The 15513-nt window shown below is 40.5% G+C and overlaps 1 protein-coding gene across 2 annotated transcripts in view; it reads left to right on the forward strand.

Annotated features, from left to right (window-relative positions):
- The window catches only part of LOC132457580 (mitochondrial amidoxime-reducing component 1-like), a 32221-nt gene extending 17452 nt beyond the window's left edge, over nt 1-14769 (forward strand). Inside the window, exons 2-7 of one of the 2 annotated variants that reach the window (XM_060051835.1) lie at nt 1246-1416; nt 1978-2140; nt 2357-2500; nt 13763-13824; nt 13940-14011; nt 14570-14769. In XM_060051835.1, the coding sequence (XP_059907818.1) occupies nt 1246-1416; nt 1978-2140; nt 2357-2500; nt 13763-13824; nt 13940-14011; nt 14570-14696 (739 nt within the window). In that variant the 3' untranslated portion in view covers nt 14697-14769. Of the gene's footprint in view, nt 1-1245; nt 1417-1977; nt 2141-2356; nt 2501-13762; nt 13825-13939; nt 14017-14569 lie in introns of both variants that reach the window. The other variant, XM_060051836.1, reaches the window with a different exon arrangement.
- The last annotated feature ends 744 nt before the right edge of the window (nt 14770-15513 follow it).

Raw genomic sequence — 15513 nt, forward strand, 5'->3', positions numbered from 1 at the left:
GAATTAATGAACGACGCGGAGGCGGAAACTGTCCGACGCGCAGCGGAGGCGCGAAGTTAATATAACCCAACCCAATATAAACCCAATATAAATCCATATTCATTACACGGCTCTTCTCAATGCTCCGTCATTACGGTTCTCCGTCTTTGGTACTTCCACATCAATCTGAAGTTTGAACATGGAGAAAGGGATTGTTGCAGTTTATGGACTCACAGACTTCAACATCCGCCGGCCCCCGGAGCTGAGCTCCTGCCGGACTCCGGCATTCAGCTCCGGCAGGAGCTCAGCTCCGGGGGCCGGCGGGTGTCCGGGAGTCCACATCGGCAACACACCCTTTCTCCTCCATGTCGCGGTTCAATCGGGACCTCAGGGAGTCAAACACAGCGACATCAGTTTAATTGATTTTAATAGCAGGATCGCGGGTCAAAAAAAGGCGGCGTGTTTTCCCTCCAAAATTACGAGCGCATCGCGGTGGCCGGATTGAAGCACTATGCGGGCTGGATCCGGCCAAAATAGTCTGGCTAGCCTAAGTTTAGAGAACATGCCCGGTGAAGTCATGTTGATGCAGCTAGTTAGCTAACGTTAGCCAGCAAACTCGGAATGTACCTTGCTAAAATAATATCAGTTATTGCACATATCGAACGATTGCTAATGTTAATCACAATGTTATTTGTTTAATCGACGCTCTAAATATCATTCTAAATATCTACAAAACACGAACACTTACCAAAAGCCGACTTCTTTACGACAAATGAACATCTCGTCTGCTTGCTCGCTGGTGTCTGGCGCTTCAAATTGTCAACGTCTCGAGGCTTTGGTCTCGCAACTCGCACATGTGCAAAGAGCTGTCCTACACACATGCCAGTTCCATGTACCCCACTCAATTTAAAATGGCAAGTTCCTTCAAGCATCTGGAATTTGTGATTCATTGAAGTAACTTAAGAACCTAAATTGGAAAATTGAAAACTCATACATTTGAATTGAAATTTCATAAAACATTATTTTATGTTAGAGTGGCTGAAATAAATAGGTTATCATAACTTATTGATCAGATATTTTTTTACAGTGTATATACTATATATACTGTATGGTTTTATTATAGACTATAAGGTGATACTAGACTGTATTGTGGTACCGTGTACTGTACAGTTCTATAGGCTGTATGGTGGTACTATAGACTTATTGGCTATACTATTGACGGTGTGGTTTTATAGTAGACTGTATGGCTCTGATGTGTATTTACAGGCACTGGCTGGTGGTCAAGGAGGACGGTCACATGGTGGCAGGGAAGCAGCAGCCGCGGCAGGTGCTGGTGGCCCTGACCAGCGACGGTGGGAGGCTATGTCTGAACGGTCCTGGCATGGAAGAGCTTCAGATGCCCCTTCAGCAGCCCCACAACCCCATCATGGACTGCAGGTGGATTATTTGTTTTGGTACAGCGTAACATTGACCTTAACTTGGTCTGAGTAGCGCTACTGCCACAGGCTGTGTGTCTATTTGTCATCTTCTCCTTTGGTGGAACATCATTCTGTTCTAAACAAACCGAGGGATTCAGGATTTCAAACGGTGACGATGATGATGATGATGATGATGATGATGATGATGATGACGATGAGGAGACTGGATGGGTACAGTTGTAATTTTTGTAAAAAATCTCAATAAAAAAGTAGCAGGGAAAGATAAATATAATATACCAATTTGTTGGTTCTTCTTATCTCACACAAAAGATTGCAGGCCGGAAAACACTATTCATTCATAAGACATGTTAATAATAACAACCAGAGCTTCACAGAAATCTTTTCCCACTATCCATCCCAGCGGGACATGCCTCCAAAAAATCCACACGTTCACATGCCCGTACACTCCCAGCGATTGTTGTTTAACGGAAATTAAGTGACAGTGCGGAATGGAACAATGAGATTTTGTGTTTTTCGAAACAATACAAAACTTACTAACCTTCTCCTTCTCCTCCTCCAGGGTGTTCGGTACGGACATCCAGGGGAGGGACTGTGGTGACGAGGCAGCCCGCTGGATCACCCGCTTTCTGGGGGGGGAGATAGGCTACCGTCTGGTGCACTTTGAGCCCCACATGGAGCCCCGCAGGTCTGCCGACCAGGAGAAGCTGTTCTCCCAGGACGAGGTGAACCTCAGCCTGCCGCAGGCCGGGCTTGGTTGTTTTTCTTCTCTGAATTACTAACTAATATTTGCTTGTTCTGCCGAAGTTAACGGCAGTCATGTCTTGTGTGTATTTGTACATATTTTTGTAATTCACTAATCAAACTGAATTAATTCGACCCCTGTTTAATAAAAGCTGTCTTTCGGAGGTACTTATAGTTGCTGTTCTTCAACCTTACAGAAGGTGGCATATCCTAACGTTGGGCCTGTGATGCTGCTGTCAGAGGCGTCAGTTGGAGACCTCAACGGCAAGCTGCAGAAGGACGTTACGGTGGAGAGATTCCGTCCTAATATCGTCGTCAGCGACTGCAATGCTTTTGAAGAGGTACTATTCAACTTCAATTATCTTACCATGAGATGTATATTTTCATTTACTTTCAATTTTTACGAGCGTGAGATAAACAATTCAATGCAAATTATTTGAACACAGCTTCTTCTGAAATCCATAAATGTTACTTAAATTGGGAAGTCTTATCCCAGTTTATAACTATTACATTTTGTATTAATCTTTCTTTACTCATTTTTGGGGAGGGAAATGTAAACACAAAAAAAAAATAGTTGTGACTTCCGGATGACGGTTGAGGAGTATGGAATTGAAAAGTGTGCTCCCTAACGCCAACACGATAAACGCTGCAAAAAAATGAAAATATAACAAAGAAAGATGCATGGACTTTGACAATGAGCGGAGGATCAAAGAAATTAAAGAAGAAAAAGTCCCGGACGGACAAGGTAAAGAAATAAATCGTTCTGATGGGGAAGGTGACAAGCTAACAGCTTAAGCTACAGCTATGGCTATACCGCAAGCTAGCTTAGATAGCATTAGCAAGCAAATCCAATCCATGCAAAACAAGCTGAAAAACGAACTGGCAGAGTTTAAGGAGGACATTAACCAGAAACATAAACCAGAGTAAACGCGGACGTAGAACAGCAAAAGGATAAGAGAGACGCCAGTAGTAAGATTTTTATCTGTATATTTTTGATAAGAGACACGTAGTCGAGACACTATCGACAGGCTAGTTTTCCTATCACAGAACCTGCAAGAAATACACAAGTTTACATAGGAAGACATAGTCTTCTCAGTCTACCTCAGTAGGAATATTTTATTTTATTTGTTATTTGCAATGCACCAAGCGCTTACTTATGTTTTATAAATTTTATTTTCACAGTTTACTAAATATGCAGCTTTATATTTTCAAACAGGTGAGGCCTGGGCCCCGTTTCCCGAAAGCATCGTTAGCCTAAGTGGATCGCAGAGTGGGTCGTACGAGCATCTTACAGTTTTCAGACCGTTTCCCGAAAGCATCGTTGGTAACGAACGTCTTAAACGCTCGTAGCTAACGAGTGCTCCAGGGTACTCGTAGGACGCTAAGAGCGTCGTTAGCCTACTATAGAGTGAACTCATTATTGCATGCGGGTGTCTTCATTCATAAAAAATTAAAACATTCGGGAGTATGCAATAATACAAATTATTCTAAAGAGGTCAGAGACTCCGTGCACAGCCCCGCCTTCCCCAGTGAACCAAGAAACCCCGCGCTGTGACGAACGGGGGATTTAACCCCCTTGGTTTGACACAGGAAACTTGAGATAAGAAGGTGAAATCGCCGGGCGTGCCAAGCTGCGACCGAACCGGCTCGGCAGTGTAGAAAGACCTATAGCCAGGGTTTGAGTTAGGTGGGAGCCAGTGGGAGCTGAGCTCCCATAGAGAGAGGTCTGGCTGCCATGAAAGCAGTAAACTCAAATATATGTGGGGGTCTCGGAAAATACAGCAGCATATTATTGTAATTACCAATAAAGCTATTTTCCCTTCCACATGCAGAGTTATACTGCTATCCATTTGGATGTACGAAGTGGTAAAGTCGCAAATCTCCCAGCTTTCTTGCGGCATTTCACTGAGGCACGCCCCCTTTCGGTCGTAGTATCTCGTCGCTTTCAAAGTAGAGCGAGCAGATCTGTACAACTAGCAAAGAAGATGGCTGCGCCCATAGTCAATGGGGATTGAGCTGTACTTTCTTTGTATTTGTACCATGTTGGGGGTTGTAATGTCGATTTTAAATCCTCTTACACACTTGATTTCATTGCTGCTTTAATCCGGTCACCAATTTATGCATTGCACGGTCATGCTTTGCGTGCAATTCAATGTAAAGTTGTGTTTTCAAGCTGGTTTGCTAAAGAGGCTATGTTGCTAATGATGACTAGCCCGCTACTACCCCTCGTGGCTCGACAGAAACACAACAGAACTTGTTGAAATTAAAATTGGCGAAAATGGCAAGATATTATTGCAATGTAAAAGGCTTGCAATGTTAATGTTTCTGTAAAGGCTGGCGACCATTATACTGGATTATTTCTTTTTTCCAAAATAGTTTTCTTCTCAAACTGGTCAGACACAAATAGCAAACTGGAAGGCTGGAGCAAGGGAAATACGTCACGTTCTCGCTGAAGCTGGTCGTTCGTACCAGCCTACCATCAAAATGGATAGCAGCATTATATTGACGTTAAGTGGGATAATAGGTCTATGTCACACTTCCTGCTTCCGGAATGCGTAGTAGGGTAATCCAACTTCCGGTCGCGTCTAGCAGCAACAACAATGGCAGCCTCCGTTCGCAGTTGTTCTTGTAGTGTACTGTGTTGCTCTACATCAGGACGTAGACAGCCATACCTCAGCTTCCACGCTTTCCCGAAGGACGAAATAAGTCTTGGGTGAGATTAATTTTTGCCCAGTACTGTCCTAACGTGCGAGTGATTCTAGACTGCACAGAAATCAGGTGTGAGGCAGCCTCATCACTCACCCTCCAGTCTGAAACATTCTCCCACTACAAGAATACCAACACCTTCAAAGGTCTGATCGGCATTGCTCCATGTGGAGTTATCACCTTAATTTCTAAGCTGTACACTGGTTCCATATCAGACAGAAATCACACAGCAGTCAGGAATCCTTAGTCTACTTCAGCCAGGAGATGCATGCATGGCTGACAAAGGTCTTTGTCATCGAAAAGATGCTTTCTGAAGTTGGGGCTACCCTCATAATACCGCCATTTAAAAGAGGCGCTAGGTTCACCAGAGAGGACACCGAAAAAACTCAGAGTATCACCCGACTTAGAATCTTGGTGGAGGGGGTGTCACGTTAAAATTGTACCGGGGGCGAAAATTGTACCGGCCTACGTCATCGTTTGTTTACATCCTGACAACCTGCCCGGCAACAGACGACGCGATGCAGAAAACATGTTTCCAAACGACGAAATAACATAATACAGATAGCGGATCGCTATCTGTATTATGATAGATAGCGATAACACTTGTTTTTACTTTATATTTGAATTGTATTTAATTGTTTAATCGAAACAATAAAAAAATTTGCCCGCGAAATGGGCGATCGCGTCAAATGACAAATGTTTTGCCCGCGAAACGGGCGATTGCGTCAAATGACGTAGGAGGGTTCTTGAAACATAATACAGATAACGGATCGCTAGATAACACTTGTTTTTACTTTATATTTGTATTGTATTGAATTGTTTAACAGAATTTAGCTAGTAAACTGAGTGTTTTAAGCAGGTTTCATAGTCTAGAATGTTCAAGAACCTTCCTACGTGATTTGACGCGTCATTTGACGGGATCGCCCGATCGCCCGCAATTTTTTTTATTGTTTTGATTAAACAATTAAATACAATACAAATATAAAGTAAAAACAAGTGTTATCGCTATCTATCATAATACAGATAGCGATCCGCTATCTGTATTATGTTATTTCGTCGTTTGGAAACATGTTTTCTGCATGGCGTCGTCTGTTGCCGGGCAGGTTGTCAGGATGTAAACAAACGATGACGTAGGCCGGTACAATTTTCGCCCCCGGTACAATTTTAACGTGACAGGGGCCATCAGAAGGGTCAAAGAATATCCTATATGGGACACGACCATTCCTCTGACTCTTTCAGGCTCTGTCAATCAGCTGTGGGTAAATTGTTGCTTGATGTATCAAGCAACTATCAAGGTCCTTTAGATGTGAAGGATGATGTCCCAGTGTGACACATTAAAACACACATATGACATGACTATTTTTAAACGTTTATTAATGTTCTGTTTACATTTAACAGAAATAAATTAAAATGAAATTGTGTGTGTCCGTCCTTTTCAAATGTTTATTTAATGTTCGTTTCCAGTTATTTTTTAAAAATATAATAATAATAAATGAAATGTATATAGCGCTTAATATGGTACTCTAAGACGCTTTACATATTGCCCTATCAAAACTATGTAAGACAGACTAGTAATAAAAGAAAAAAACAGAAAAAAAATTGCAATTCAGGTCAAAAAATGGGTTACATCTAACTACTAGCTGTGGGCCCTTCTCTTGTGGAAGGCATCTCCCCTCAAAACTAAAGGGGGGTCAACATATGAGGGTTGTTGACATCTCTTTTTGGAGGTCGCTCTTCTGTTTATAGGTATATTAGAGGTTAGGAGGGGAAGGCTGGTGTAAAAAGGTATGTTTTGAGTGCAGATTTGAAAGAAGAGAGGGTTGGAGAGACTTTGATGTGGGAGGGGAGTGAATTCCAAAGGGTGGGGGCAGCAACTGAGAAGGTCCGATCACCCCAAGTCCGGCGCTCAGTCCGTGGAACTTGTAGCAGGTTGGCAGAGATGGACCTGAGGAATCGGGAGGGGGCGTGGTGATGGAGGAGGTCGGCAAGGTAGGGGGGGGCTAGGCTGTTGAGGGCCTTGTAGGTGATGAGTACGATTTTGAAGTTGATTCGGTGTTTAATTGGAAGCCAATGGAGTTCACGGAGGACAGGTGTGATGTGTTCTCTGGAGCGGGTACCAATATACATGCTGTCAAGCGATTAAAATATTTAATCGGGATTAATCGCATTAATGTCATAGTTAACTCACGATTAATCGCGATTAACCGCAAATTCTTTTTCTATGCTAAATATCCCTTGATTTTTTTGTCCCATAATTCTTCTCATTTTAATTCTCTTATCAACATGGTGAAGTGCATCGGCTTGTCTTGTGCAAATGATTTTTTATTGATAACAACATTGGCATATACTGATCAAAACAGGACGATACAAAAAAATAGCCTATAGTGCAATTAAACGACTGCTTTGAACAAATGTCATTTGAACATAGCAGTCAGGCTACTGCTTCTTTGTTTTGAGCCAAAAAAAAAAAAAAAATTTTTTTTTTTGTAAATAAAATATTTGCGTTAAACGCGCGATAATTTTTTTAACGCCGTTAAAATTGGTTTGCGTTAACGCCGTTAATAACGCGTTTAACTGACAGCTCTTACACATTTACATTTAACAGAAAGAAATGAAATACTTTATCTGATATAGGACGTAAATATGGGCTATTATGACACGGCTCTTCTCAATGCCGTGGAACGCTCCGTTCACTTGCATGGGCCCTTCACAACAACGCCAGCTTCTTCGGTTGCTAAGCGACGTCAACGTCTTTGGCTAACTATTTCTCTGCTGATCAACACTACGTATGGTAAGTTGGTAACAAATAAATTGTAAAAAAAGTTATTTTTTCGTTTGGCAAGTAGCTGCTCATTATCGAAAATAAATAATAAATTATCGAAGCACCTCCGTTTCGAATCGGTGTCCGGTTCGCCCTGTCTGGGATTATTTTCCCGATAATGACCGGCGTCCTATATCAGATAAAGTCGGCTCTCTTGCTGCGCAAAATATATGTTTAAAAAATCAACACATTAAGATAAATGCAATTGTCACACAAGCTATTTTGGATTTTTGTAATATGGAATTATTTCAGGGGGGGAAATGCCGTGAATAAATGTATGCACAGTGCGTTCAGGATTAGGACTGATATATATGTCGGCCTAAGCTTAATCAATTGTGTTTTAATATCTTTAGCATACATATTATTGCAATCTATTCTTTTCATAGGCTACTCTGCGGTTGGCCTTGATGGGGAGTTATTTTAACCCTTTTAACCCCATTTTCCTCCGACATTCCTGCGTCTCCCCCTGCGTCATAGCCCGTTTCAGCACCATGTCAGTGGACAGGTACAATCCTACGATCGTCGTGAGTGCAGCGAATGCGCGTTCACGTTAAGAGGAGTTTCGGGAAACGCTCCAAAGAAATTATCGATGGTTCGAAAGATCCATCGGGAGAATGATCTTACGAGCGAAGATCCATCGATATCGGGAAACGGGGCCCAGCACTACTGTGTACATTATTGTTATTTTGAGAGGTATGCCTGCCTATTAGATCAGAATGGCTTATGTAGGCCTGTTTTAATATATCTCTCTGTTATACTGTGAAGCTGTAGGCCTGTTCCAGGGTCAGCCTGTCAACACTTTTGTTTATATCTGTTATATGCACAGCTGTGCTTTGTTGAGAAAAAAAACTAAACTAAACCTAAATAAATGGTTGGTGATGATTACTTGTGGTGTTGAGTTAAAACTAGACTCGAACCTCGCAGGCAGGCAGACGGGTGAGAGGACGGCTGCAAAATTTCCAACACACTGAAAACAACGCGAGATGAGTACCGGACACTAAGTATAAATGTGAATAAAATATTCTTAAATTGCAATTCAGGTCAAAAAATGGGTTACATCTAACTACTAGCTGTGGGCCCTTCTCTTGTGGAAGGCATCTCCCCTCAAAACTAAAGGGGGGTCAACATATGAGGGTTGTTGACATCTCTTTTTGGAGGTCGCTCTTCTGTTTATAGGTATGTTATGTTATTTTTTGTTTGTTTCATATTATGTTCAGCTCCTATGATTATTGCACTGTTAGCCTGAGGGGGAGACACTACAATTTGAACAGACCAAAAGCAGCCTGTTAATACCAAACAAGATTGTATTAAACTTATGTCCCTACATTTTAATGGCTTAGGAAACCCAGTCAAAAGAGCTACAATTATAGCTAAAATTAATAAGGGAAGGACGCAGATTGACTACCTGCAAGAAACTCACCTTTCACAAACAGAACATGAAAAGTTGAAAGGATTTTGATTTAAAAACACTTTATATAGCTCCTATTCTAACGCCCGCAAAAGAGGTGTAGCAATTCTTATTCCTAATGCCACCAAATTTGAATATCAAAAATAAATAAATGATAAAGAGGGACAATATGTTACTGTAAAAGGAACAAATGACCAAGTGATGGTAACATTGGTGAACATATATGCCCCACCTGAAAGTGATAAACATTTCTTTAAATCCCTATTTAATTTGATTGCTAAATAGATAGAAGGTATATGTTGAGGAGATCTCAATGTGATAATGAACTACGACATGGACACAACTAGTTGTAAGAGAAATAGAAAACTTATCACAAAGGTAGTAAAAAAAAATACATGGGAAGAAATTAGCTTTTTTGATGCATGGAGCTACATGCATACTACATCCTCTACAGAGAGAAACTACATTCGTTATTCAGCAGCACACTCCTCATCCTCAATAATATATTTTTTTATGCAGAAAGAAAGCAGGGATAGAATACAGGAATGTCAAATTGGAGTGGCCGATTTGTCTGACCATAGTCCAATCTATTTAAAGATATATTTGAAGTTCTGACGACAAGACACAATATGGAGATAAACGTGGGGATATTAAATAAAAAACTGGTCAAACAAAACAAAGCTGTAATACAGAAGATCTTAGAGGAAAATGTCAATGACGAGAAACACACTGCAATACAATGGAACGCCGTAAAAGCTATTTTACAAGGAATATTTATTGCAATAACAAGTCAACTTAAAAAAGAAAAGAAAATCTGACCTGGAACCAAAACCGACAAAAAATATAAACAAATGATAGAAGTGAGAAACCAAACTAATAAAATACTACAACAGGAAATGGAGATAAAGGCTAGGTATTTAAAACCAAATGACTATGAATTAGTACCCTGGAAATCCAGAGTTCTCGCGAGAGCACAATTTGAATTAGCTCAGTGAGTCACTCTGGGAACGAGCAGTATACTCCCCGGGCCCAGAACATTAACCAATCACATCGGTGTATCTGATATAGGCGGGCCGAAAGCGTTGCTGTCTTACAGACCGGATACGCAAGAGTCTTATCTATTGGGTAGCTCCGCTGGTCTGGATACTTCAGCCCTTGTTTTCTTCTGATTGGTTGTAGTGTCATCCAATTGCGTGCAGTGATATTTTTCGAATGCATGCTTGGTGCCGCCCCTCGAGTTAGGCCATTTTCATGACTCGTTGTCAGACCCTACAGCTTTCTAGACGTGGGTCTTCATTGCGAAGACAACAGGCAGGGATTACAGTCAATAAACAATTTGATCCTAATTCCATCTAAACTAAACATATTTTCAAAATAAATTGAAAATATGTTCAGGGATTATGACAAAGAACTTTACACACAAACATCAACACGAATCATAAGGATACTCAAACATTTCTAGACTCCTTGGATCTGTCTTCCATAGGTTAAGTGCAAAATGAATGCATAACAGCAAAGATAGCTACAGATAAAATCCATAAAGCAATAGGAAAAATTGAAAACCAACAAGGATCCCGGTACTGATGGATCTGAGTGGTACAAAAAACTTAAAGGGAAACTTCACCCATTTCCATTTAGCTTTGTATCATTAGAAACCCACTAATATTTTTGTAATGGTCGTGCATCATTCCCTTATTTTTTGGAGAGACTGGAGAGATCTGTATCGATCTCCCACACTTCCTGTTTAAGATGCCGCAATATGACGATTTTTTGCGTAGAAGTAAATAGGAAGTGTAAGAGGGGAGGATTCTCGTAAGACTAGAAGCACTAGTCCCACCTCTCTATAGGGGGTGGGACCCACTGATGCTACAGACCTATTAGAGCAGTGCCAGTGGGTTGGACTTCACCAGCAGAAACTAACATCCACAGCATCTGAAGCTAAGCTAACAGAGGCTGTTGATACAACTGAAGTACAATGGCGGAAGGTACTGGATCTGACATAGAAGATGGCACCATGCAAAAGTTCACCATTTCGAAAGAAATACAAACGAGGACTAATTCACTGAGTTCACCAACTAATACTCTTCACTAGAAATGTTGCGTGAAATGATTTTCAAGCAGTCTTGCGGTATCAGCTGGTAGATGGAACGGCGAGGTGTCCGATAGGCGGAGATCTAGATAAGCGGGAGTGGCCAGCGAAGCTGGGCATCGTGGTGCATGGTGGGAGTTGTTGTCTTCAATGCACAAGCGCCAAAAAGTCACTTTCTGCCTTTTCTCGGTCAAGACGGCACCAAATTAGAATTTTATTTATTATTCGACTACTTATAGGACCCAATTGCAATACATATTCATGCCTCCACCGGTGAAATGCTCCTTTAACTGTCGCAACTATTACTCCAAGCTTTTAATTGGACCATTACCACGGCTCACTATCGGACAGATTTACTTTGGAAAGAGGAACCAGACAGGGCTGCTGTCTCATCCCTACCTTGTTTGCTCTCGATATAGAACCATTAGTCCAAATGATTACACAAGAAGATATGATAACAGGAAACTATGTCAATAACCAAAACCATACTATAAGTCTTTTTGAGGACAATGTTTAATTAAATTAAAAGTTCCAGTAACTCCTTTATGAAACTGAGGCACATTTTAGAAAATTTTGGCGTATACTCAGGTTACAAATTAAACGTATCTAAAACTCATTCTCATGTTTAACTGCTCTCCAGATTAAGAACTTAAATAATTACAATTTAATTGGAATGCTAAATCAATTCAATATTTAGGCATTAGGAATAACCAAAAACTTGTCAAAGCTTTACCGAAACAACGACGGACATCTAGTTTTATAAGGGGGTAAAGCACCCGAGAATTCGATAAACTACTATCCAGCTACCTAAAGACCAGGGGGAGGGGGGGGGGGGGGGGCTGGCACTTCTTAACTTTAATGCAGCACAACTGCGTCCACTTATTTACTGGTGTAATGTTGACTATGTAGCTCGTTGGAAAGATATTGAAATACCTACATCTGGGCCCCTGATTCAACCACAAATTGGGCAGAGAAATTCCTGCCCATACTAAAGAAGAGGAAGAATTAAACCCAATAACAACATCTACCTTAAAGGCACCCAGTGCAACTTTATGTAAACATTCAATGAAAAATAAACATTAAATTTCTAGTCTTTTTTACACGTAGTAAGTTTCAATAACTCCATACCATTACATATCGACATTCAAGGAGCAAAGATGAGACGTCGTTGTGTGGTGAGAACTGATAGAAAATCGTAAACAACAACAATCGCCGGTGGGGAGAAGCCATTTTTTCATTGACTGGAAGCCTGCTTTATTTATTGTAGGTTACAAAAAATAAAGAAAATGGCAGAATTGTTGTTGTTATCGATTTTGTATCAGTTCTCACCACACAACGACGTCTCATCTTTGCTGCTTAAATGTCGGTATGTAATGGTATGGAGTTATTGAAACTTACTACGTGTAAAAAAGACTAGAAATTGAATGTTTATTTTTAAGCCTCGAAAGTTGCACTGGGTGCCTTTAAATACATGGTATTCAAACAACTGATACATTTACCTTAAATACATGGTAATCAAACAACTGAAGGGGGAAGGTAACTTGGTCTATTAAAATGGAAAGCTTTTGATTAAGAATTCAAACCGGGAATTTCTGATAGCAGATTCAAACTGTGGACTCAGATGGGTCTAACAGCAATATGCAAGGTTATTCAAAAGGGTGAAAAGATAAACTTTCAAGATTTAATTTACCTATGGCCTAAAAAATCTGGACTTATTCAGATTCCTACTATTGAGGGATTACTGTATAGAAAGAATTAAGAAAAATGCTGATGAGATACATCCTATGGTAAAAGTGATTGTACAATCTTACAATGATGTCATTCCCAGAGCTGTGTCAGTTCTGTATTCTGCTTTGATGGAAGCTAAATATGATTCAACGTTATACGTTGAAGCTAAATGGGAAAAAGAACTGAGTGAAAACGTCCCGGACAACATGTGTAGTTGTATGGTGTATTTTCCACATATGATACAAGTCACATGGATGGAGAGAATTCCATTATTATTTGTCAACAAGAATACTAGTCAACAATTGAACACTCGACAACCCTGCTGGAGACTGTACAACTGTATGGATCCTAATCATACTGGGATCATATCCACATTGTGCTGTAGGAGGGACTAGGATACAAAATCCCCCGATCTTGTCTTGTCTTATACCTGGGACATATGGAAGGATCTGTGCAAAAAGAAGACCAATATTTGATAACGATTCGTCTTGATGCTGCAAAAAAAAGCCATCATTAAGAACTGGCTCCAGTCTGTTGAACCTGACTATAGACAACGGCTCAACATTATCGGTGATATTCGAACGATGGTGGGACTCGCATATAGATTAAAAACTAAGGAAGACTCATTTTCTAAAGGCTGGGGTAATTGGTTATTGTACATGTCAAAAAATTAAGAAATGTAAAATATTTCTTAGATCTGATGTGGATTATCCCCCAACAGGCACTGTTCCTCTTTCATTTCCTCACTTTATATCTTTCTCTCTATCTTTTTCTCCTTGGCTGTACTTTAACTAATAAAGGAAAGTACAAATAAATTAATCATTAGTTGTTTTTCTATCCTACTTTTCTAGGATTCTTGGACGGAGCTGCTGATTGGCAATGTTAGACTCCATCGTGTAATGGCATGTGGAAGGTGACCCAGACCTAGCTTCTGAAAAAGCCTTTTACACTTAACATTTTCAACCTGTTGGTCTCACATTATGCAACAAATCTAAACATTAATGGAATGTTCTGTTATTGTACTGCAGGTGCAGTTTCATCACCGTTGACCCAGAAACTGGTATTATAAGCAGGAAAGAGCCCCTGGAAACACTAAAGGGGTAAGGTTGAAGAGTAACTCTAGTTTTATGTTTTTGTTATTGGTTATATATTACTTTTTTTAAAGGGGACATATCATACCACCAGGTGTTAGTGTGATTAGCCATTACAAGCAGGTTTGAAAATGTGCAGCGTTGTGACATCACAGGTGGGCGTGTCCACCTAGATGTCTGCTGGATAGATCAGTCTACCAGCCTACCCAGTGGACTGCAGCAAACGTTGCTGATCTATCCGTCACACATCAAGGTGGACATGCCCACCTGTGATGTCACAATGCTGCACATTTTGAAAACGGCTTGTAATGGCTAATCACACTCACACCTGGTGGTATGATAGGTTCTCTTTAAAGATTGAGTATCATCAGTGTTTGCCTGTTTTTACTAACTTCTCTCAGCAAAAGAGATTTTTTGGAACGAAAATAGAGTTTTTGATGGTCTTATTCAAGTTGGCCATTATTTATAGCCTAGTGTGCAATGTGTTGTATGTACTCCATGGCACAAATTACGTTTCATTTCTAAACCTTCCTGGTTGTAAAGTATGTATTATCTTTTTTTTATCAGATATCGACAGTGCCAACCGTCTGAGGCAGAAATCTACAAAAAATCACCGTTGTTTGGACAATTTTTCACCGTGAAAAAGACGGGAATCATACAGGTTGGGGATGTCGTATATCGGATTGGTCGCTAGGAAGTGGAAAAATGGTTGTTTGCTGTTGGTGATCACTGTCATTTAGAACTCTTTAGCAGCAAGGCCAGTTCCTTGATGTACATTTCCGATTATGAAACATTGATTGCAAAAAGTGAGATTATATCCCTAGACAAATTTTGCAGTCCTCACAATAATATAGTTATATAATTCCAGTCCTCCACACACGTACTTCATAATCAATGTGTGTGTGATGTACATGTAAAACACTACGGAGGACTACGGGGCTCACTTTTCTGTACACTAGTGCAGTGACGGACTGGACGGTCTGGCATTCGGGCAGATGCCAGAGGGGCCACGGCCTCTCGTGGGCCGTTTGGGCCGGCCAATCACGGGGCGGCATGCTTGTCGGGTTAGGGCCCACTATCAAGCATCTATAGTGTTAAAAGCTTCAAATTAGCCATTTGTCTCTAAATCCCTATTCATGCTATATAATAGGAAATGAATCAGTATTTATACCAGATATGAGTTTCTATATACTACAGTCATGGTTGCCCTTAATATTTACATCGGTCTACATTATTTTATAGCCTTATTCAATCAGATGTTTAAAAAGTGCATTGTTTGAAATTGAAATACAACAAATCTGCCTGTATTTTTAATTTTATTATTGGTTTACAAAAGTTCTATGAAGCAATGACTTCTGGGAATTTCAAAAAAGAATCAGACCGCGTCTGCGTATAGGGGGTTGTTGGAAGTTGAAAGTTGGAAGATAACAGAGTCTGCTGAGGTTACTATGAGTATGAACTATGAATCAAGGAATTAAGCGACAGAAGGGAGGAGCGGAGAAAAAGAGAGC

The sequence above is a fragment of the Gadus macrocephalus genome, chromosome 5, assembly GCF_031168955.1.
Source record: "Gadus macrocephalus chromosome 5, ASM3116895v1".
NCBI lineage: Eukaryota > Metazoa > Chordata > Actinopteri > Gadiformes > Gadidae > Gadus > Gadus macrocephalus.